This window comes from Sesamum indicum, linkage group LG7 (assembly GCF_000512975.1).
Source record: "Sesamum indicum cultivar Zhongzhi No. 13 linkage group LG7, S_indicum_v1.0, whole genome shotgun sequence".
Classification (NCBI taxonomy): Eukaryota; Viridiplantae; Streptophyta; class Magnoliopsida; order Lamiales; family Pedaliaceae; genus Sesamum; species Sesamum indicum.
In genome coordinates, this window is record NC_026151.1 from 8,534,670 (window position 1) to 8,558,245 (window position 23,576).

The 23,576-nt window shown below is 36.5% G+C and overlaps 6 protein-coding genes across 8 annotated transcripts; 1 reads left to right on the plus strand and 5 right to left on the minus strand.

Annotated features, from left to right (window-relative positions):
* Nucleotides 263–1,166, minus strand: LOC105166661 (3-hexulose-6-phosphate isomerase). The gene has a single exon (XM_011086102.2). It carries the CDS (start codon nucleotides 974–976, stop codon nucleotides 359–361), a length of 618 nt encoding a protein of 205 aa, XP_011084404.1. The 5' UTR covers nucleotides 977–1,166; the 3' UTR covers nucleotides 263–358.
* Nucleotides 1,758–4,955, minus strand: LOC105166662 (protein phosphatase inhibitor 2). Its single transcript, XM_011086103.2, has 4 exons — nucleotides 4,814–4,955; nucleotides 3,530–3,645; nucleotides 2,698–2,862; nucleotides 1,758–2,351 (listed from the first exon to the last, which is right to left on the minus strand). Coding segments are annotated over exons 1-4 (516 nt in total). The 5' UTR covers nucleotides 4,816–4,955; the 3' UTR covers nucleotides 1,758–2,118.
* On the plus strand, nucleotides 5,614–8,940 carry LOC105166664 (ADP-ribosylation factor-related protein 1). Of its 3 annotated transcripts, none has more exons than XM_011086104.2 (7): nucleotides 5,615–5,727; nucleotides 6,741–6,919; nucleotides 7,226–7,366; nucleotides 7,679–7,787; nucleotides 8,243–8,304; nucleotides 8,453–8,556; nucleotides 8,696–8,940. In XM_011086104.2, exons 2-7 carry the CDS (start codon nucleotides 6,827–6,829, stop codon nucleotides 8,793–8,795), a joined length of 609 nt encoding a protein of 202 aa, XP_011084406.1. In that variant the 5' UTR covers nucleotides 5,615–5,727; nucleotides 6,741–6,826; the 3' UTR covers nucleotides 8,796–8,940. The 3 variants fall into 3 exon arrangements, with proteins under 3 accessions (XP_020550974.1, XP_011084406.1, XP_020550973.1); XM_020695314.1 differs by lacking the exon at nucleotides 5,615–5,727 and adding an exon at nucleotides 6,326–6,347; XM_020695315.1 differs by lacking the exon at nucleotides 8,696–8,940 and having other exon boundaries at nucleotides 5,614–5,727; nucleotides 8,243–8,354.
* LOC105166665 (methyl-CpG-binding domain-containing protein 13) lies at nucleotides 9,202–14,092 on the minus strand. The gene is made up of 7 exons (XM_011086105.2): nucleotides 13,449–14,092; nucleotides 12,712–12,816; nucleotides 12,424–12,519; nucleotides 12,054–12,200; nucleotides 11,526–11,586; nucleotides 10,548–10,733; nucleotides 9,202–10,307 (listed from the first exon to the last, which is right to left on the minus strand). Exons 1-7 carry the CDS (start codon nucleotides 13,527–13,529, stop codon nucleotides 9,412–9,414), a joined length of 1,572 nt encoding a protein of 523 aa, XP_011084407.1. The 5' UTR covers nucleotides 13,530–14,092; the 3' UTR covers nucleotides 9,202–9,411.
* LOC105166905 (fasciclin-like arabinogalactan protein 21) lies at nucleotides 17,044–18,653 on the minus strand. The gene has a single exon (XM_011086425.2). The coding sequence runs from the start codon at nucleotides 18,319–18,321 to the stop codon at nucleotides 17,308–17,310; it is 1,014 nt and encodes a 337-aa protein (XP_011084727.1). The 5' UTR covers nucleotides 18,322–18,653; the 3' UTR covers nucleotides 17,044–17,307.
* Nucleotides 18,835–21,690, minus strand: LOC105166666 (membrane steroid-binding protein 1-like). Its single transcript, XM_011086106.2, has 2 exons — nucleotides 21,275–21,690; nucleotides 18,835–19,423 (listed from the first exon to the last, which is right to left on the minus strand). Exons 1-2 carry the CDS (start codon nucleotides 21,586–21,588, stop codon nucleotides 19,042–19,044), a joined length of 696 nt encoding a protein of 231 aa, XP_011084408.1. The 5' UTR covers nucleotides 21,589–21,690; the 3' UTR covers nucleotides 18,835–19,041.

A 23,576-nucleotide genomic window follows, 5' to 3' on the forward strand; every position in this document is an offset into this window, starting at 1 on the left:
CTATTTTGATTTTTATTTTTTCAAACTCGAATATGCCCATTAAGAGCAAGTTGGGGAGATTCTGTCGGGTTCGAATTCAATTGATATTCCTAATTCTAAGTTTAATAAGTGGAGTCAATTAAGGCTCAATTCAAGTTTTATTTGTATGTATTTCATAAAAGAATATTTTTAAACTTAAGAGGAGGTGAAAAAAGATTAAAAAGTTGATCAACAATAAACAATAATTTTCTTGTAAATGTAAATGTAGAATGAAAATTGAAGCTTTAAACCAAAATAGACTACTCCCACTTTTTATTACTAAAAATACAACCAAAAAAAGAGAAATTGGTTGGAGGACAAGTAGCGTAGAAGGTAATTTTTACTCCAAATTGGTATGCCGAGCCCGGATTTCCTCGGGGCTCCGACCCAATTCCTCACCCAACAGATAAACCACCATCTCAAACAGCACGAACATCGCCCCCTCGTACACACTCCCCATCGGCAGCAGAGCCCGACCCGGATCAGCCCCATCATCCGCCATGGTCTGAGCCGGAATATGCGCCACCACACTTGCGTACTTCACGGACGATCCGGTTTCAGGCTGAGCCGTCAGCACCACCACCCGGGCGCCGGCGCTTCTGGCCACTCCACAGATAGCGTCAACGGTGGAGAAACCCCCCGGTCCGGCGGAGGCGATGAGGAGGTCAGGGGAGTTGATGGGAGGAGTGGTCATGTCGAATACGCAGTGGGCTGAGAGGCCCAAGTGGAAGAGTCTCATGCATAGGGCCTTCAGCATTAGGCCTTCACGGCCCACGCCGTAAACGAAGATTTTGCCGCCACGGCGGGAGGCGGCGGAGATCTCTTGGACGAGTGTGGTGAGGGGTGGAGGTGTGGAGGTGGGGGCGGTGAAGACGGAGGTAAGGTGGTTGCAGATTTGAGCGGCGAAAGAGGCTGAAGTGGTGGTGTTGGATTGTTCTTGAGGTTCAGGCTTAGCCATTGAAGTTGCAGTTTTCTCTCTCTACTCCTCCGACAATGGAGCCTTATCTACTGCAGGCGGAGGTTTAGAATTTAGGCTTAGCCTATCCTTTTCAATTATATCTATCTATCTTGATTCTAGTAAAAGAGTTCTTGATAAATTGTTATTCAAATTCGGTTTACATCAATCACACAATTAATTATATTTGTCATATAATTAATTTTAATTTTGTCAAAATTAATTTAAATTATAATTTCTCGTTATATCTCCAATTTTTATTAAGTACAATAATTATTTTGATTGCCAAAATATATATTAATTAAAGTATGCTCGAGTATATTTATTTTTGTGCAAAATTACAATTTTTTCAATATTTTCTATCAATAATATCATATTCATACATATAAAAATTAAGACAAATATTTTAAGATAATCAGTTCCGATTAGTTTTTAATTTTTTTATTCTCCTTTATATAATTAAATAAATATAAAAAATTAAATTATACACACGTATTAAATGTGCTTCAATAATTTGATAAATATATAGTTGAAAATGAAATAGTATATGACATATAATAATTGTTATATGATTGGAAAATTTCATTTTATTGTTTATTTTTTTAAAATAATTATATAATTAGTGAAATGAATTAATATACTTATACTATGTGATAGATAATATTCAAATTAAATTACTCATTTTTTTTTTTTCTAAAGATAATCAAATTGGGTGATCAATAACACCAACAATCAACCAAAGTGGTCTGCAATTTCATAATAATAAGAGTTAACCAAGAGCTCATGAACCAATTGAATTATTATTTCTTGCAAAACAATATCATGATTCCCAACACACACACATAAAAGACTCGAGATGGGAAATCTCAACAGAGAAATTAAACATCCAAACATCCCATAAACATAGATTGCATCATGAACAGGAATCCAAGAAAGCAGCCAAAATGGAAGCTTTGGAGCTATTGGATAAGACATAATTCCAGCGCAGGTTGACAGAAGTTTGCTGTGAAATTTGAAGCCCAGTGAAGTGGCTATATACAGTTGCAAAACTGAATGCACAAGTTTCAGAGTATTGGTAAGCAACAAAACCACAATGAAGATGATGACCCGTAACGTAGCAGTTATGAGGATGTCCTCAATGGGTATTAAGATCCCTCTGCAGGTTTTGAAGGTTCCTTAATGTCAATGTCTTTGACACCAGCAGCAATTGATGATGAGAATTCACCCGTTACATCCTTCTTTTCATCGTCCTTGGTTTCCTCGTCAGACTCGTCTTCAAGCAAGGATCCATCACGACGAAGTTCCTTAATCTTCAAAAACTCGTCATAGTGAGCTTTCCTTAGCTCCCGAAAGCTCTTGCGTCTCTCAGAATCAGAACCTGATAGGTCAAAGTTAGCGAGAATATTTACTGTCCCTCAAGTAAAAATAAATTTTAAAGTTTATGAAAAAGATGGGTAGGAGACGTGTACAAATAAACATGCCAACAGAGAACAAAATAAAGTTGAAGGGTAAGAGTCGAGAATTTATAGCTCCTTTTCACCTTACAAGGATTGAAAAGCAATCAAGGCTTATGCCCAGCTAAAACAATTCAATTGATCAAACAACACCACAATTGAAGAACCTGATACAATTATGATAATAAGTTTATGAGGAAGTTTGTGACAATAGTGTCGGATCAAGGGCAGATGCATAATTGGATGACCATATACAGACAAGAGGAAAACCTTCTTCATCTTGATCAATTGCATTTTCGTCATCTTCAGATGATGTCCAGCCATAGTAAGTGCTAGAGGAACCCTCATCATTCAAGGCCGTATCTATTTCTTCTCCATTCACGGCATCTTCAAAACAAAACTCAAAACTTCTTCTTTCGGTAGGAGATGATGAATCTACATTCATTAAGAAAACAGTTACATGCCAGCATAGAACATATCCGAACTCACCCCACGATGTGGTTCAACTACCTCCAATAATTCATATTTGCAACCATATATGTGATCCAAGCATTATTATTAAGTGGCAGATAAAGCATACACTTCAACGGTTATGGTAAGGGAGATTCAGAACCTATCCTAGCATGACCATGTATGAGAAGGTTTTCAACTTTCACCAACATCTTATAAATTACAGTAAATCTAGGGGGAACACATTCCAAAGACATTTGCAGCTAAAATTCTTAAGCTATTACTGTATATTAACACACATGCTTATGTTTAAGAATAGTACAGGTTTATGAATTTATTACCAAAGAATTACTAGCCCCTGGAAGAAATTCAAATATTAGTTGTCCCAGTTATGCTCTCCAGAAAGAGGTTCTCCACAGAAACAATAAAATGCCTCTAGTTTTACAAGGCTAGTCATATATAGTCAATAAAACATAGGATAAACACAAAGTATTAAAATGACAACAAATCATCAATACGACCTGCATGACATCATAAATGATGATGAAATCAGAAGCAGTTAGATAATCACTTAAGCACTACTGAAGCAAACAGAAAAATTTCTCTCAAAATTTCCCAGAAACCGAAATGTAATTGAACTCAATAAACATACCCTCGTCATCATCAATCATGGGATGGTATGGTGTCTTTGGTTCTGTTATTTTCTGTCTCACAGGTTTATTAGCCTCAATTTCCGCTAGGTTAATTTCATTCCATTGCACTCGTGGCCTGGCAACACAGATAATTGCCACCATCAGCATATATTGGATGAGAAATGAAAACATTCATGGACCTAAAAAAGGCTCCACTCACTCAAAAAGGAGAATGTAATTTGAACTAAAAGAACAATATACCACTGTATGTCTATAAAACATTGCGGAGTCCAATTTTTTCACTAACAAGCTATTTTTGCACCAATAGAGAACCATGTCTCACTGTTTGCATTCCGAATATGCACTCACATAAGTTTTCGGGGGAAAAAAATGGAAAAGAAAGAAGAAAAGGCTTAACAAAATTACTTAATAATCTTGCAATCTCACACTTCATGACATGTTCAAGCAACAAAGACACAACAGGTGGACTTCAAAATGCCAAATTCCAGCCATCACCCCCTGAACTAACGAAATTAGATGAAGAATCGCCCACATGCAAGGGATACAAGTACAAAAAGCTATTAGCTATAAATCTAATGCGCCCAAATTCTCTAATAAGACAAACATTAGACACAAAATGCAACAAGCACTAGTCGAAAACTGAGAAAACAGCCATAAATAACAGACTGAAGGAACTTAGTTCCCGATTTCAGCAACCTGATAATCCTTTGAGATTCCCAAATCAGACTCAGCAACAGACAGATGATTTGGGTGCATTGTAACAAGCAAACATACCTACTCTTTACATCGTCAAACCTAGGAAGATACAACACCCAACAAAAAGGGTAATTGCTTATAAAGTAGATTGAGCTACTTAATACTTATACTGCCGTCTGAAGACGAATATGTTCTCTACAATCCAACCTATCCATATTTTTACCACACTTTAAGTATCATCCAATTATTCTAAAAACAGCGAGCTCAATTACCAAAATTTCCCCTAAATGACACTAAAAACCCGCGCAAAACAAAAAAACGAGGCAGGAAGAAAGCCCTAACTAAAACAAGATTAAAATAAATTGCCCATGTTCGCACATCTACAATCAACCGCAGCATACACTGATAACCCAAATCAATACAATAAAACCGAATCGAAAATTGAATTCAAGAATAGAGCCACTGCATCCTTTCCGGGCCAAAACACGATGAGTTCGCAAATTTACGGTCAAAACCACTAATCTTTCCAAAAACCATAGATCATGTGATCATAAATTGATGCAGAGCAGATAAGAAGATTCCCATACATTTTAAGAAGAAGCGATGGATTTGTTCTCCAATTCTTTTACTGCTTCGTGAAAGCTTTCTCTGCGAAATGCGCAAGCCTTTTTCTTCCCTTCGTTCTTCGCGGGATTTTATCTGCTTTCCCGAAAATGCCCTAGTGGGAGAACAAAATGACGAATATACCAAAGTTGCCGGTCGAATTTCTGCGGGTCGGGGCAGACTGATCCGGACATCCAGATTGATTCGTCCAGTTGGAATGCAGAATTTGCTCTTATTTATAATTTTATGTAATAAAAAAATTGGATTTAAATTATTTTTTAAGGTCCAAATACGGACATAAAAAGAACTTTTGTTTATTTATCTGATCTGAAAATTTTGTAAATAATTTCAATTTATACAAATATGTGTTTTCAAAATTTATATTTTAAATAATAATAATAATAATAATATATTTTAAACTTGTTTACAACCTATTTTAAATATGTATAATTATATTTACACTTCATAATTTATAGTCTGTCTAAATAAGTTAATCATATTTTTTTAAATAGGTAACATACATCCTAAAAAAATCAATATTAATATACAAATTATTCATGTTTTATTTATAATTATCAGGAATAATTTTTATAATTATGCGAAAAAATATGCAAAGAAAAATAGATGAGGAGTCTAAAAATAATTATTTATATGACTATATGTATATATGGAAAGACTCAAGTGAGAGTGTTTCGGACTCGGGTCGTAGAATTGACTGGATATCGGGTCAGAACCGAGGGCAGTGTCGGTATCCGGCCCGTAAATGAGAAAATTGGGGTTGACAAATGTCACAAATCTGGAAGACTCGAACAAATTTTTTGAAGGCAAAAAGCACGCGAACAGCTCGGGGAAGCTTTTCAATTCACTCTTTTCAGTACCCAACAACAAATAAGCAGAGGTATGGGTTCCAAGAATTTTTTTATTATTATTTTTTTCTGAATTATGCCTAATTACGTGGTTTGATTTGTCCGGAGTATGTTCTTGATCCGGCTGCTTCGATCGTTTTTTGTTGTTTGTGGATGACGGGATAAAATGGGTTTACTTAAATTTCTGATTTTTGGGATGTTTGAATGGTGGCTTAATTTGTTTTGGGTGTATTGGAGTTTGAGATCTTGATGATCATATGGTGATGGGAATTCATTTCATTTTCTCCTCCTTTTTTTCTGCTTTTCTTCGTTCGAGTTTTTAGGTGAGATTTGGATTTGTTTATTTTTAGATTTTTTATGAGTTAGTGGTTATTGAAGAAATGATGGGTTTCTGAGAATGAAATAAATGATGTGCGGTATTTAGGGTGAATGTAGGATTCTTTAGGAGCGAAAATTCATTTACAAAGGGTTCTCGTTCAGCATTTCACTCTGTATTTCCTTGAGGGTTTTAACACATTCAATAATTACTTATGATGATGAAACAAATCTAGGTGATCAATGCCTTTGGTGAAAGAGCGAGAATACAGATGCATAAGAAATTAGACATCAGTGTGGTATACTGTTTCAGCTAACAACCCATATACATGACAAGGTTGTTTTCCTGAAGTGTAAATTGTTGATATGTTTCTTACAAATCGATCGATGTTTATTGGATAGTTTGTGAATTATACAAGTAAACTAGATAGTTAGTTTTGCACACATGATATGTTTTTCATTTTGTTCTTCGTTTAGGTGCTACTGAAAAATTATGTATTGATTAGATGCTGAAGGGAGTACAGTTTCGATTCTGTCGTTGGAATATGCTGGTTACTCTGACAATAATGTTTTTAAGGGAGAATTGGTAGTAGTTCATGTACATGGGTTAGTTAGACAAACCACAAATATACTTTGCATGTTGACTGAATATATATTATGAGCAGTTAACTGTTACTAGTGCTCTTCATCTGTTTTTCTTACAAGTACTAATGGATTCTTTTTATGGCAGTTTATACAGTCGCAAGATATTGAATTCGTTGTCTCTCACAAAAGGCTTTGTAGAGGACGCAATCAGAAAATTAGAACTTTCAAGAGATGTTTTCATTGTTTTATGGACTCTGGAAATACATGTTCAGCAAGATGGAGTTTCATGTTCTTATTCTTGGAATCGACAAGGCTGGCAAAACAGTAATTTTCTCAATGACATACCTCTGTTCTGACTTTGCACGTTCATGTATTCCTTTTCAATTCTCATACTCAGCTCCATAATTCAAAGTAGAGAATATATGTTAGCAGTTAGATGACAACTGTAGTCATTTAGTGAAGACACTTCTTAAAATGACACTTCTCTCCAATTTGTTGGATCTAATAATTCGCGCCAGTGTTTTAAATCAAAAGCCGCACTACCTGTTATACACTAAAATGGTGCTATACACCTAAGCAAATTAACACCCAAATCATTGTTTAAGCTGATTCAAATTTGTGAATTTGTAGACGTTACTGGAGAAAGTGAAGTCACAGTACTCAATCTTGGAAGGCCTTCCTCCAGACCGAATTGTCCCAACCGTGGGACTCAATATTGGTCGTGTTGAAGTGTCAAACACAAAACTCGTATTCTGGGACCTGGGAGGTCAGGTTTGAAATGCACTCTTGCCTTCTTTTCTAATTGACAATAGTTCCCTTTGGTCTGTGCTGAAGTCATTTTGTTGTATCATCAAATTTTATGCCCTTACAATAATTTTGAGCCAAAAAGTTGTGCCTACCATGGCCCATCCTCTTTTTGGTATCTGATTTTAAGATTCTATGTTAATGTTGTTTCACTTCTTCAGCTCCTATGTTGTCATTGTAGTGAGTTTTGGTGGCAACTTGTGTCTCTTACAGGATTCAATCTTCATTCTGTTTAGTACACTTTGAGAAACTTTCGCTGACAGTAGATGCATATTTCAGGCTGGTCTTCGCTCCATTTGGGAAAAATATTATGAAGAGGCACATGCAGTGATTTATGTAATCGATGCTTCTTGTCCATCCCGTTTTGAAGATTCAAAATCTGCTCTTGGTAATTTTAAGGAAGAGAACACTCTTTTTAGTTTATTTTCAAGACTAAATTGATAAGTTGTAAAACATGGGCTTTCACAAGAATACACAAAAGATTTGGTCCTTTAAAAGAGAATAATTTTTTATCTGAATCAAATTAAGCTATACTCAACTAATTATATTACAAATATTATCGTATTTGTCATATAATCGACAACTCATTTAAAATTATCATTAGTTAGTAAATACAGTACACTCGTGATGTAATAAATATACATTTAATTTAGTCGAACTAAATTCGAGATAATATTTTTTTAGAAAGAAAAAAGGAAATTGAACTTGGACCAATTTGAGGATTGAAAAAAGCCTAAACCCATGTAGCAAAGGGTGGTCCAATTTTGCTTGTAAACTGCAAACTACTAAGTTCTTGTAACTGCCTTTGGTCCTTTTTAACCTGATTTTAGATCTTGTTTGCAGAAAAGGTTCTTCGGCATGAAGATTTACAAGGGGCTCCACTTTTGATATTAGCAAACAAGCAGGTACACCACTTCCTTCTGTCCCATCCAAGGATAGTCCTGACCAAAAGAAAGTGAGACATGTTGATTGAGGAAAATAACTACATGTACTCTTTTTACACTGCCAATATAACTTGAAGGGACGTAAGATTAATTGGTGTACTGTGTCCAGGATCTTGAAGATGCTGTATCAGTTGATGAACTTGCTCGGTATCTGGAGTTCATAAAATTGGATGAAAGAGTATATACATTTCAAGCTGTTTCAGCGATTGACGGGTAAGCATATGCTTTTATATGCATGTACTTTGGCAACAACTAAACCATTCATCTGTGGTAAAATGGTTTTGCTGTTCCAGCCCTCCAAGGTGGCAAGATTTGTTCAAATGAACATGATGAGTTTTGAATATTACTGCAGGCTGGGGATTAAAGAAAGTGTGAACTGGCTAGTAGATGCCATGGAGAGAAGTAAGAGAACAGATATGTTGAGACTTCGTGCAGGACCTGGTGTTGTCTAGAAGTGATGATACAAACGACGATTTTCTACTTTATCATAATTTTGTCTGCAAATATATTTGCATCTGTATAATTTTGACATTGGACTGATAGCAATTCAGTAGTTTCGCTATGGCAAAGCCAAGGTTCTTTATGTTCTTATGACAACGGAGACTTTATATTGTTCTCGATTAATAAAATTTAGAAATAATTACTCAGACAACCATGAAATCTAAATGTACTACAGAACTGAAAAAATCACACCGACAACCTTGTAGTTATATTTTATATTATAAATTTTCTCCAGGCAATTTTTCAAAATTAAATTAAATTAAAAAAAAAGAAGTTACTGTAACACATCCAAATCTTTTGGGGGTGTTGTATAATTATCGCAAAATTTTAGTTGTTACATGCATGCTAGAAGGCCAATGAAACTTAAGTTGAAAATAAGTTGTCTAAAAATTTAGAAGATCCAGATTCCACATTACAATTTCACAACGCTTGGGGAAGTGCAACTAGCTCCTGCAGAGAGTCACAAGATGACTTAAAAATCTAGCGTACAATTGCAGCCCAGAACTGGTTTTACACCAAGAGACCAAGATAAAACATCTGTCATAATTCCTAAGTAGGTAAACTTTCTTACAAACATTTCCCCTTTCGCCCTTCGACGCCACGGTGAAGGCTCATGTCGACGAAATCCTGTGAGCTACCATTCATAGGATGAGATAAAGAAGATTCTTTTACGCCCAGTTGCTGGTTCATTATAACATCAAATTGGCAAAATGAATAACTGGATGAGTAAGAGTTGTCTAGACTATTACAGCCACTTGCTCCTGATGAGCTCTGAGGCTGCTGTAATGAATTCTGAAAATGTGAACTATTCTCAAAAGGAATTTCACCGGTGAGCGTCTTAACGGCAAATTCAAAACAAGGGTCCGCCCAAATATCGACAGAAGGCAACAGAGAAGAGGAACCTGAAGTTTGATTAGGTGAAGCCAAAGAAGAAACTGGACTGTCATCAACTTTGTTCACTTCTTCAATAGGAACTGCACCGGTAAGAGTTTTGACTGCAAACTCGATGCATGGATCCATTAATAGATCATTCAAAGAGGAGTCAAGATTCGTTTCGTGCTTTCCATCTTCTTTAAAGTCTCCGGCAATGTCTTCACGCTCTTCAAGAACAGAAGCATGATCACCAAGCAGTAAATCAGCAGATTCTTTCTGCTTATTGTTGGTTGGAGTTTCTGTTCTGTCTTTCATGCGATGCTTGTTTGGTTCATAGGAATTACCAAAACTCCCAGAGGTGACAGTCTCTGCCTCACCGGACAGTGAAGCTTGTTCTGTAGCCTGTTTGCTGGTTTTTCTTTCCAGCAACTGATCAGCTTCTGGACGAGCAAGTCTTTTTGAGGACCTGCGAGGTAAGTCATTTGCCCATTTGCTGTTCGATTTCTTTCCCTTAGTTTGCTGCAACATGTTTTCATTATGTCGAGCTTCTGCCAGTGTATTATTATTATTAACTGCAGCACCTTGTGAGTCTGCAGAGTAGCACGGCAATACAAAAAATTGATTATTGATCAGATTTCATTTTGAATATCTATGTAAACACGGATCATATTGTAAATTTCACTTCTATCGGTTCACTATTAAGGAGGACATGATGGTTCACAACGGTAGGATTACACAAAATGTAGGATTAGGACAGCAGTGCAGAAAGCTAAAAGTGCATCAAATGATATTCACACACCAAGCCAGAAACTGGAACTTGATGGACGAACCTGATTGGAAGGAGTGATCATTGATGATATTATTTCTCAGTTTACTGTCAGCCAATCTCTTATTTCGGCTTGGTCTCCTTTCATGCTTTTTCTTTCCATTTTCTTGTGGCAGCTTATCCAGGAGATCCTCGGCCATGGAATCATCTTCTCTTGCTCGTTGCTCCACATAGTTGGCTTCTGCCACATCTGCATTTACCAAACCTTTTGAGCAGAAAATTGCAATTATAGCACAAGGACTACCATACATCAGCTCATCGGAACAAATATGCAGTCAACGCAAACATCTCATAAATGGATCCTCGTTTGTACTGAACTCTTGCTTATAGAAAATAAATCTGTTCATGGAATGATTATATATGGCATATATGTCTCCATCTATCTATTCTGTTTACCAGTTGCAGCACATCAGAAAGCTCGACATCTAGAATCACATTTTCCTTCTCTTTTCCAAATAATTATCTTTTGTGTAGTCTTATTGTTTACTGCAGCATGTTTTAGGCCCCCAGAAATTTCGAGTTCTAATTCCAAGAAAGATTGCAACTCAAACCCTGCAGAGTGTTATGGCAATCGGATAGTTGCAAAAAACTAGAAGAACGTAAATCTTGCTTAACATACAAATTCTTATCAAGGAACAACTGTTCAGCATCTATGAGTCTCTGTTCATTAAAATGTACACTCAAAACTAGAGTAGCAGAGAGAAGGAAAACCTTGATGTCATTGCTCTTCAAGATCTCTAGAGCAAATTCTGAAAGGTCCAACATATATATATATATGTGTGTGTGTGTGTGTCTGTGTGTGCGCGCGTGTGTGCGCTATATGTGTGTGTGTGTGTGTGTGTGCCCGCGCACCTATATTCTTTAGTGCATCCAGTGATAGTTATGGTCCAAGCTGCAAGTTTGGATTTCATGGATAAGAAGCATGTAATGGTGGACTACAATGTACGAGGATATGATGAGCCTGACTTTATGTTTTCATTACCATTGACAATTTTATCCACTTTCTTGTTGATTGACCTCTGTCCTTTAGCTCCAGCAATTGCCTAGTGATGATCCGAAAAAAATAAAGTTAGAGAACGTAAAGAATCCCTGAAATACAGATAGAAGTTACATATGAAATTGCATTAGAGCAAGCACCAATTATAAAGCACCCCTTTATATAACGTTGTGAAATTACCAAGGCATCTAAAGAGAGCATTTGTTTTACAAGCTTAAAGAATGGAGAAATATAGGAGTAGAATCAGTTTCAGCTGGAGGTACAGTTCAAAACTATGCATACATTGAAGTATATAGCAAGAATTATTGTTTGCCGTTAATGGAGTCAAAGATCTAGTAATTCTGCTGCTTCCCTCTATAGTTAGATGACGCTTGTGCTAATTTTACCAATTCAAGTTTTTAAGATTAGCCAACTAGTCATTAAATAAAGCAGACTTACAAAGTAACTTGATAAAGCAAAGGAGTGAATTTGAAAAAGAAAAGCGAAAGAAAACAACAACACAAAGATACTAACAGATTTCAAATTTTCTCCCAACTCCTCACTGGCGTGACCTTGATTATCAACCTTCGACTCGTCTTTTCCTGAATCCGTACTTTCAAGGAACCGGAAAACTTCTTGCATAGAGCGGAAGTGACGTCCACTAACAGGATCGATGTAGTACTGCAGGAACCACAGACTTATACATTTGGGAGAAAGCACAGGAGGAAAAAGAAAGAAAAACTGACTTTGAGCCAAGAATAGAATACAATCATTATGCAGGAAAAGGAGACAATAGAACAAGCAGTTTCAGCAGATTGATGTAATCTTCGAGTAAAGCAAAATATGATCGGATGTAATCATATCGTAATGAAATGAGAATAAACAACAACTAAGGATTCAGTACCGGATCTCTCCTGGTTTTGCCACCCTTCCTTTTGGTCCTGATCTCCTTAATCCAACCTGGAGGTAATTTTTCTGCAACAGTCTTTTTGATGCCGATCTACAATGTTGCAATAATAAAGAAGAACCGTTTTGTCACAGGAAAACAGTTTTATAGATGCTTTTGAGATGGGTTCCATTTGAAAAACACAATGGAAAGATGTACTTCACAAATAAGAAATAGCAGAAATTAATTTAAGGCTAAACTAATACGTCCAACGAACATCTATAGAATAGTTCATATGGTGTCTACCTCATTCAGCTGCTTGAGTTTCTGATCTTTACCAGCATTCTTGAGGTACCGAAGCACCTCCAGCTTGGAGTTGAATTTGAGGCCGTTTAATGGATTGATATAATACTAACACAAATCCAAAGAGACTGATCAGAAAGAATGCGGGTAAATTCGATATGAGTGCAACTGTTGGCTCCAAAATTTTGGAAAACCAATTTATTGCTATATTCAAGTATGAGGTACTTTATACAATGAGATTCAATGAGTAACTTGTAAGGTTTCTGTCAAATAGAGTTGAGAAAGACAAGATTTTCATGGTATTTTCTGTCAAAGCAAAGACGTTTTTGCATATCGCCATTTTTGCCTCTGCCAGAACTTGAAAAAGAATAAACACAGACCTAACAATGCTACCTTAAGATGAGCATCCATAACCTCAAATACTTTCCTAAAGCAGAACCACAACATAGTATTTCATTCATAAACAAAAAAACTCAGCCTTTTCTTATCCTTCCCCACAAAGACTAGATTTTGATCTATCATTTAAAGTATTTACCAACATGCAGACAAGAATCCCAAACAAGCATGCGCATAGGTTACTTCCCTTGCTACTCCATTCACTAGAGTAAATCACAGATGAACCACAAATTCTTTCAATATAGACCAACCATAGAGTTATATAAATCTCAATCTGAAACAAACAGTCAAGAAAATTGAAGTGCAGACAACTTCCCAAAGTAGAGCAGTTTTAATTAATTTACCTTATCTTTTCTCCCAAAACTCCGATTTTTTACACAAACTTTCCAATCCACGGGCAGCCACGCCGGGTGTTCACCACCCATTTCAAGAAACACTCCAGTAGAAAATAATCTTCAGCAACAAACGAAATCCAGTCGAGGAGAAGGAAAAGATTCAAGAAAAAACAAATAAACACACACACCCTTTTCAATCACAAACAATTTTTTCCTAGTTTTCACACTCCATTTCTCTCATTTCACATGCCTTCAAAGAAAACGAAGAGTAAAGAAAGCAAGGGTTTTGGTAAAGAAAATAAGAAGACAGAAGCTTGTGAATGCTAGAGTACAGGGAGTTAATGGGGTGGTGGAAAATGGTGGGGAGAATCAGACAAAGTGCATTCAGAATCACTTTTCTGGTTTTGAATTTCAAGAAAAACCCCAAAATGGATCCCAGAGCCAAGTGGGATTGGATAAAATCTAGAAAATACTGAATGGTACTTTTCAAGAATTCATTAGGAGTGGTTTCTCTTTGTTCTTTCCCCTCCTTTTGGGGTCTATTTCAATCCTTTTTGACCAGAACCCACATGTGATATTTCACTGTTTTGAGGTTTTGCAGTTTAGTTAGGTATTTTCACCTACACTTCAACCAAAAAAAAGAAACGAAATTTATACTGAGAAAATTTAAAAAAAGATGATCATAATGGGATAATGCAAACAGCTTCTTTAGACTTTTAACCAATGGGGTCCAGGAGAAGATGATGCCCTCTCATGATTTTGCAGTCACCAATTTCTCAGTGATTCATTAATGGACCACTTTAACTAAGCAAGTTAACTTTTTTCCACTTTTCTTCTGCAGCCCTGTGGAGGAAGTGGAGGAGTTGGTGAAAAAAAGCCCTTCCTCATTCTTCCTCACCACGATGACTGTGAGTTTCAAGAGATCATATGCTTTTGTTTCGATAAAATTCGCGTATTAGACTATACATAGGAAGATGGGATCATCTCATATATGAATTTTGAAACTGACCAAGAATTTTCCCTTTTTTTTGATGATTTAAAATAGTTTTCTGGATCTGCCTGGAGAGAAGCCCTGGATGGATCCAGGATGTCAGCTGTATCAGCTTCAATTTAGTAAGACAGAAAAAGCTAAAATGTCAAATGGATGACAAATGTTATGTGATAACAACCTGGTATGAATAAAACAAATGAACAAAGAATACAAGAACAACTCATTTTCAATCAAACATTACATACTTTCGTCCTAGAGCACATCATGTATACTACAACCTATGACGTATATATTTCACAAAGTTGACTATCACATCGATTTTCAGGTTTGCAAAATCAGTTGTGGAGTGGATTTGGGCCGCAGGGAACGAGCCTTTTCGACACTACATGCAATTTCTTGCCCTTGTTCTCCTTCCAACCTGAATACTGAGGAATTGTGGAGAAGTACCGGAGAAAAGTGGAATAGAATTTAGCTCTTATTCTTGCTTCATTTGCAGCATGACTGATGTGCCTGCAGCTGGACAGATGAACCTCTGCTGAAACAATTATGAACATGATAAACAAGAAACGGGTTGCCTGAATTCTCATATCGGGATGAATTTATAAGAAAATCTTGCGAAAGACACAAACTATGAATTGCCAGTTAATGCTAATTGTTAGGTGGTGATGAGGTTTGAGCCATATTTATAGCGAAAGAAAGCTTGTTTTTGGACTAAGTGCAAAAAGTCATACATAAGATCAGAAGCAACTTCTCTACGCGTGACACAATTAAGTATTGGAAATACTTCAAGAGAAATGGTTCCACGACGTATGCGTCATATAGTGACTTTGCATTTTGCTTAAACAATTAGTTGACTTCTTGTTTTTCCTTGGTTATTCAATAGCTTCAAAATGTACCTGGACTATGAACTTGATTGGTTTTTTCAAGTTAAATGCAACCTTATAGAAACTATTTTAAGAAATTATTCGTTTTGAATTTCTAGCCAGATATATCAAAGCTATTGAGAGGTAGATCTTGCAAATTGTGGTTAGCCATCATAATGGGGAATCAAATTAAGAGGTAAGACTTTTAACAGATACTGAAAGCAAACTAAAAAATTTTAAGTGTTTTTCTTTTTCTATTGTTGGTCAACCCTTAACCAAGATGTCATTTTGCAGGCTGTCCCATAAATTATATGTAACCTTGTAATGCAAACTTCCTAAGTATACAACGAAGTTAGACATTTGAACAAATCAACCTGGGAGAATCTAGTCCGCAATGTAATAGTGGATCAACAAAACCTGGAAATGTTGGAGGAAATGAAATTTAAACATGCATTTGTCATTACTTCACTTCAGTGTAGATGAAGCAAATTTCATTACAAAAAATTGCATAAATGGCAACCGGGTGCCAGTAAACAATGAAAACTGGTACAAATGCCATCATGTTTGAGATCCATCACAAAGCAAGTAACTCTATACTTATAAAGCTTCTTGGGCAATGATAGTATCCATTCCTCAAAACAAACTGGATTCTGATGTCTGAATCAGTTGTGGAGAGGATTAGGCCCTTGAGGGACGAGCCCTTGGACTACAACATGCAGTTTCCTGTGCTTGTGTTTCTCTGAATCTGCATACTGAGGAACTGCAGAAAAGTGCTTCAGGAAAAAGGAGTTGAACCTGGCCCGTATTCTTAGTTCAGACTCTTCACTTGCAGGACCACTGATGTGCCTGCAGTTGGATATAGGAGTCAGAACCAGAAGAATTATGAATATCGTAAACACGTTGGAAGCAGTTGGAATTCTCATATCTGACATTAATGGAGAAGAAAATCTATAGCAATACTTTTCAAAGGGAAAAGACCAGAATTCTGTTGTAGATGTAGGTATAGTCAGGTTTGAAATCTCTTTATAATGGAATTTGAGCATACCTAAGATACAAGATTATAACAAACCTCTCTGATTACAGCTCACAAGTAACCTTATCAACAATTATGGTGTCCCAAACGTGCTTTCGTGTTGCAAAGTCTTCAGGAAATATCGTAAACAAACAGTTGACATTTTGTTTCCTTGAACCACTAAACTTGTGACCTTTGTTAGAAAAACTACAACAAATATCAAGATACAAATGGTGAAAAACCATGAAAAAAATAGACTAATAATATGTATGTGATTTATTTCATGGCGCTGGCTTTTTGTATTTGTTATGACATTTCTTACATGAAAACAACTCTAAAATAATTCCTTTCCCGGAGAAATAATGGTATAATATGTAATGTTCTTCAAAGCTTTTACTCTATCATCCGGTTGCTTTTTAGTTTATCCAAATCGTGGCATGCCATCATCCATAGGGTGGACCAGAAAAAGATATTCAAACCAGATAAAATAATAGGGAAAATCTTTCATTTATCAACCCTTAAGAATGCTGAAGCTGAACCAGATGGCATCTTGCTGGTTTCTCCTTAGAATTTGCACATTTCATGATAATATTTTGTGTTTAAGTCCACCATATGACTTGATAAAAAGTTCAGTCTTCGCTTTGGACTTTCGTTTATGCTCTGACCCGAGAGTTGGAGTTATTTGCGTGTAGTCTGTATCTAGACAATGATAACAAGTGATAACAAAGAACTAATACACAAATAATCCTCCTTCTTGTATTAACTGGTCCATTGGGTGAATCTTGAGTTCGTTCTAGTCTTGTTTTCAGCCCAATCTAATGCGGTACAGAATTCACCCATTTTACACAAAGAAAATCAACCATTTGAACTAATGAAATATTCTTTACTTCTTCATCACTTGAACCAAAGGAAAAAACATCAGTAAGATCTTTCCTGTTTGCAGCCCAAAGTACAAACTGAAAGATAGAACAATATCCATTCCATCAAAGAAATGCAAGAAACCTATTTGGAAGAACTGAAAAGCTCATCCACATCAAAATCCCTGGAAATTCCATGAATCACAAAATTCTTGGAGGAAGACACATCGGGCACAGTAATTTCCACTCCATTAACAGACAGAGCTTGCGAAAATTTCTCAATTTTCAGATCATAACCTGGAATCAAAGTCCTCAGAGATGATTTTTCGGCTGCAGCCAACTCTATGTATGTAAACCTCTGAGGCAGAATATGAAACCTAACGATTCTGTCCAAAAATGGCGACGGGGACGAGATGAAGCCCGAATTTGGGGGAGCAAAGATGGTAACAGAACCCAAATTATGATATTCTTGAAGAATCACGTCTAGAGCTGAGTTCAATCCAATTGCAAAAGAAACAAATCCATTTGAGTTGAGCAATCTCACTATCTTCCTCCATTCAACCGCCTGATCAGTGGCATTGGAGACAAGAATGCTACTCCGATTGGAAAATCCACAAGGTGGAGACAGGATCATGTCGAATGGCCCGAGAACACCGTGGACTGAAACGCGGCCTTCAAGAAACAAATCGGGCTGTGAAACCAACACATTGTTGATCATGACCGAGCCCGTTCCCGCATCGTTCTTGGTGATCACCAAGTTCTTGTCGCCCACGAGAGTGTTCATACAAAACCCAGGTGGTTTCTTGAAGAGCTCCGCCATGGGAAGGGCGGAAGGGGTGGCGTGGAAGCGGACGAGCTGCCGCATGGCCCACGGCGGGATGGAAAGATTGGAAATGGCAGAATCTTGGATAGCGAAGATGGTGGATTCGGGCCCGGAGAAAAAGAGTTCCGGGGAGATTTGGAGGAGGGTGGCGGTTATGTGGAAGCCGCCGTGAAGGCGGAGGGCCCTGGAGGCGTTGAATGCCAGATGGTGGCCCGATGGGAGAGCGTCATCAGGCGTGGATTCTTTTGTGGTTGTGATGGCTATGAATGCGAGGGTAATAGACATGGCCAAGTATAATGGGGCATGCCACCAGTGTGAACAGGAGGCATTCGCCATTGGAGTACTGTTAAAAGCTTGCAGAAGTACCGAGATCAAATACAGTAGATTTTGTTGTCTTGCAATCCTGATATATATGCTTTCTTGTGTTAAAATCTTGTGTTTCTGATGCACAATATGGAGTGAGACGAGAGTATTGAATCAACAGACTGAAGTGGAACCTGTTTTAAACTGACGCAACTTCAGTGTTATTATTTGGGCATCGTTAGATTCGTGGCGTTGTGCATGATATGAATTCCGTCCCCTTCTAAGTTCTGTCCATCACAATCCTATCAATCTAACCAAATGAGGCCTTGATTTTTACAGGGGTGCTTACAAATTTCAATCTTGATTATATTCATTATACAAATAGGCTCTGTTATTCCACAAAGAATTAATGGCAGGGCTCCAAGAATTTATACTTGTGTATAACTAGAATAGTTCTTGCAGAAAGTTTAAAAAACAACACACCATAACACCAGAATTCCTTCATTATGAAAAACTACTAAAAAGTGAAATGGTGAGAGGGGTGGGGAGAGAAATCAAGAATCTCTATTACAAATCCCACCTTCATAAGCTTCAAAGTCATTATTGTTGTTTAATATACTACAACTACATGTTCAAACCAAGTTTCCATATGTAAGGGCCATCTTAAAAGCCATAGACCTCTCAACATTAAACAAGATAAAGCAGGCAATCAATGGCTCAGCCAAATTTTGCAGTTAAAACGTTTATGAAGTTTCACTCCTTTTTCTCGGCATCATCGGCAGGTGCGGGTTCAACGGTTTCCTTTGCAGCGCTTTCTGATGGGCCATCTTCTGCTGGCTTTGCAACGGTGTCGTCAGCAGCTTCTTCAGGCTTAGCAGCTTCACTTTCAGCAGCAGCTGATGCTTGGCCTTCGGCAGCACCATCAGTTACTGGCACAGTTGTCTTGACTGTTCCCACCTTCACATATTTGCTCATGAATTTGTACTCCCAATCTTGCAAAGCTTCCAGCTCAAACACACCCAGCCCAGTAAGGTCGCCGTTCAGATCTTTTTCTTCAAAAGACATCTTCGCAAGAGCTCTGCTGGCATCCTTTCCAGCAAACAAGGCATAAGGTCCACCGGGCCCGTAAAACATCCTGCAGATAGAAAATGAGCTCAAGTACAGAAATGTATTCTTAGGGGTGGCAATTGATATATTGACACATCTAGCCAAGTTTATCTTGATCTTAGGGGTGGTAGAATTGTTGTCTCAAAGGGCACACTAGTCAGACATGGAGAAAAGTACACTTGAAATCATTTCGGCAGCTACTCTCCCGTGATGTCAGCTCAACACTGGGGTCAAACCTCAATCTCAGCAGTTCATTGCAACACGTCACAATCACATGGAAACCATATTTATCAACTTATCAAAACATTAAAGATAAAACAAGCGCATGCTTCAATGTCAATATGCTTAGTTTTACTTGCTTGGTGATGAAATTCTAGGATGGTGGCCGGAGAACCGCAAAAGTGCAGGGAGGAAAATGGTTTAGATGTAATAGTCCTAAGAGGGTATGGTCATAATCTGCACCTTGGTCCTATTACCACATGATTTTCTCAACAGAGTTGCTAGGATCAAAAAGAATGAAAACAAACCGAAGAGAATGACCTAATATGTTGAATCAAGCAAAGAAACACAGAAAGCACTAGAAAGTGCCAGGTCAAAGGAAAAACATAGAACCTGCAATCCACGGCACTTGACTCCAACAGCCTATTTGACCGACTGTTTTAGGTATAATAAAGAGAAAATGAACATTCAGTGTTTTCTAATTGATGTTAAATATGGGAAGCTGGACTGCAACAAACCTACATAATATGTTCAACAGACAATAAACTAATCTCTAGTGCATACATGACTAAAAGACAATGCATATTGGATTCGAATAATTGAAACACATAAGTTGCACCAACCATGCTTCACTTAGTTGGAAACAAATGGTGAAGAACTCATATTAAAGGCACATCTATACTTTTATGTATCGTTCACCACATCCAGTTTGGGAACAAACGTAATCCACACGGGAGAATCCATTTTGATGTCCACAACAGCAATAAAAGTTGAAAACCATATCAAACATCAAATGTGCAAGAAACGCCAATTCAAGAAAGGTAATTACTTTATCCAGGAATAATGAACCATTTCGTGTTATTTGTCTTCTTTCTCCCTTTTTGGACAATTTATGCCATAGATGAATGCAAGTCGGTAATTTTAAACTACCAGTTTAAACGCTGCACTTCGAGTGAAGAAAGAGGAAAAGATACATGTAATAAAAATCATTGATGCAGCAAAAAGTCATTTTATTCCACTTGGCTGATAGAAAATGGCAAAAGTTAAGCTATTTCACTAAAGCAGAAGAAACTTTAAATCACAAAGTTGGATTCATATAACTGATTTACAGAACCAGCAGAATATCCAGTAAGTTCATTTTTTTTTCAAAAAACGAACATCGCTAACAATAACTCGATACTCAACAAATGGATAATAGAGGCAAAAACGCCCAATTTTTTAGAAAAGTAGCTATTTTGTCCAAGAGCAAGAAAGCATCACAAAGCAAACATCAACAGTAAATCAAACACGGAACAAAGAAAAATAAACCAAGAGAATCAACAGGTCAGCCAAAAAGGACCAGAACATCCACCACCAATCTCTCTATACATATTATTCAGATGCCAAAACTACAAAGCACCATAATCACTAAAAACCCTTTCACAGTCCCAATTGTTTATGAACAGAAAAATTCCACAGATCACCAAGATTCAACAAAAAGATCCAAATTTAACCCACCCAGAAATTCATATGACTAAAACTAACCATCAAAACCACAAGTTAAACCCATCAAGCCCAAAAGTAACAAAATTCTCCACGACCACAAAACAGTAAAAATTCAAGAAAACACAAAGGGATATACCAAAACATGAAAAAACAAACAAAGCTAGAGAAGTGATACCTGCTCTGTGAGACATCATAGATCTGACTCTTGATAGCCATAAGCAAAGGCTTCTTTGGATCAGAGCCATCATACTGTTTCAACTCCTCAGCAGTAATTTCACCAAGCTGAACTGGAGGAGGCAGAGGCTCCATCTGTTGCTCAAAACCCCTGGAACTCTGCTGAATATGGGCATCATCGGAGGACCCGAACAAACTCGATACAACATAGTAAAGGGTAAGGCCTAAAGCAAGAACTGTGAAGAAAGTTGCCGGAGACAGCCCTGTATATGCTGTGATTGATTCTTTTAAGGTCTCCCACAATTGAAGGGCCATTGCTTCACACACACACACACCCAGAGGAGCGAGAAGAACAAGGAAGAAGATAGGGTGGAGGCCTTTCTTGAATTGTAATAAAAGGGGCTTTGTGATTTTTATCGACTAAACTGCGCAGTCTCGGAATTGAGTCACCTTTTTGGACTATTTGACTTGTAATACTACTTTTCAGTTTCCACCACAAAATATTTTGTAATTGTGTTTTGGCCACAAAATTTTGAGACTTTTTAGATATCTCGACATTAATCATTTCTTATCTTTTATGAATTTTTTCTATAATAATCATTTATTACAAATATTGCTTAATAATATTAAGATATATTATATACAATCAATTTCATAAAATGAAAAAAACTATAATATCAAATACAATAGGAGAAAAAATAAATTATTTATATATACATTGACTAGCATAAGTATCTTCTTTTCCATATGTTATTTTCTAGTATCTATCCAGTCAATTTTCATTTTAACCTTAAAAATGCACGTAATGTTAAAATCAGTTCGATTGCGTTTGATAAATTTTTAATATTTGATGAATTTTGGGTTAGTGCGTATTAAGATATTAAAGTCATCTATTATGCGGGGCCCACATAATAAACGACAATTAATTCGATTGAAAAATAATGTTATAGGGTACATTCAAGAGTATGCAAATTTTAATAGGGCTAAATTTATTTAAAGAAAGCAAAAGAGTAGTTGGATGAAAGGGAAATATACTTTTGATAATTATCATTCACCACCAACTTCCAATTGTCCAATCTTTTATATTTCATGCTCTCTCATTTATTCCGTGGTTGAATTAATTAATATTATAATATGCATGAATTGCCTAAGTTTCAATAATTATTATTATTATTATTATTATTTATCTTGGGGTTGTCAAAATGAGAAAAATAAAACAATTTGTTGAAAAAGTTATCTTCTGACCCCATAACTTAGCCATAATTACTAAAGCGCCCACAACAAACCATTCCACACTTCTCCTTAACTCCAAATAGTTAGTATGCTTATTTTGTAATAATGAGTGAGCATATCTGCTATATTTATTTTTTGCATAATTATAGTGCCCTCCTCCCTGATATGGTGTAATTATATGTAAATCTCATGTGATTTGTAAAATTATATTTAGTATTGTTGATATTTCTTTTCATCTAACAAATAAATCATTTCATTAGACAAAATTCATCAAATTTGCTGATTTTAGTAAAAAAAAAATTGAGTAAAAATTCATATTTACTCCTGATTGGCTTATTGTAGGTCAAAATATTCTTTTTCTTAAAAAATTATCTTTATGCATCTTCACCCTTATAAAGATAATTTGGTCAAAAAAAAAATTGATCTGTAATAAATATCAATCAGTGGTAAATATGAATTTTCATTCAATTTTTTTTTGTTAATATCAACTAATTATATAACTTTTGTTAATAGAAATCTTTTACTAAACGAAAATAAATATAAGGCAAAATATCACTTTTGGTCCCACTAGATAGTGCCCTTCTCACTTGCAGTCCCACGCTTTACGTGTTCAACACCTTTAGTCCCAAAATCCTATTTTTTTAACAGAAATGGTCATATTCCGTTAACAACTAACTTCACGTGCCGTTAGTCAACTGGGTCAAAATATCACTTTTGATCCCACTAGATCGGGTCCTTCTCACTTGCAGTCCCACACTTTATGTGTTCAATACCTTTAGTCCCAAAATCCTATTTTTTTAACAGAAATAGTCCTATTCCGTAACAACTAACGGAAACGGCATGTGAGTTGTCACATGCCGTTAGTCAACTGGCAGTTGGCAAAGAAAACAAAAATCAGGCTTGTGTTCAGTTTTTGGAGGGAAAAAAAGGCGCCAAAAAAATATTTTTTCTAATTATATATGTAAATAACCCACAAACACCACACAACATTTTCATCACTTATTCTTGAGAGCAATAGGCCAAAAGATGTCACAAACATCTCAAAATAATTCAAATATTAAATGCTATTG

Coding starts and splice junctions, on each gene's coding strand:
- LOC105166661 (XM_011086102.2), bottom strand. CDS start 976: ATGGCTAAGCCTGAACCTCAAGAACAATCCAACACCACCACTTCAGCC.
- LOC105166662 (XM_011086103.2), bottom strand. Junction 2,863..3,529: donor CATGATTGATGATGACGAGG/GTATGTTTATTG, acceptor TAATGAATGTAG/ATTCATCATCTCCTACCGAA. Junction 2,352..2,697: donor AATTGATCAAGATGAAGAAG/GTTTTCCTCTTG, acceptor TTGACCTATCAG/GTTCTGATTCTGAGAGACGC.
- LOC105166666 (XM_011086106.2), bottom strand. CDS start 21,588: ATGGCCCTTCAATTGTGGGAGACCTTAAAAGAATCAATCACAGCATAT. Junction 19,424..21,274: donor TATGATGTCTCACAGAGCAG/GTATCACTTCTC, acceptor TTCTATCTGCAG/GATGTTTTACGGGCCCGGTG.
- LOC105166664 (XM_011086104.2), top strand. CDS start 6,827: ATGTTTTCATTGTTTTATGGACTCTGGAAATACATGTTCAGCAAGATG. Junction 7,367..7,678: donor TCTGGGACCTGGGAGGTCAG/GTTTGAAATGCA, acceptor TGCATATTTCAG/GCTGGTCTTCGCTCCATTTG. Junction 8,305..8,452: donor TGATATTAGCAAACAAGCAG/GTACACCACTTC, acceptor TACTGTGTCCAG/GATCTTGAAGATGCTGTATC.
- LOC105166905 (XM_011086425.2), bottom strand. CDS start 18,321: ATGGCGAATGCCTCCTGTTCACACTGGTGGCATGCCCCATTATACTTG.
- LOC105166665 (XM_011086105.2), bottom strand. CDS start 13,529: ATGGGTGGTGAACACCCGGCGTGGCTGCCCGTGGATTGGAAAGTTTGT. Junction 12,520..12,711: donor AACTCAAGCAGCTGAATGAG/GTAGACACCATA, acceptor GCAACATTGTAG/ATCGGCATCAAAAAGACTGT. Junction 10,734..11,525: donor AGTGGATAAAATTGTCAATG/GTAATGAAAACA, acceptor TGGTAAATGCAG/ATGTGGCAGAAGCCAACTAT.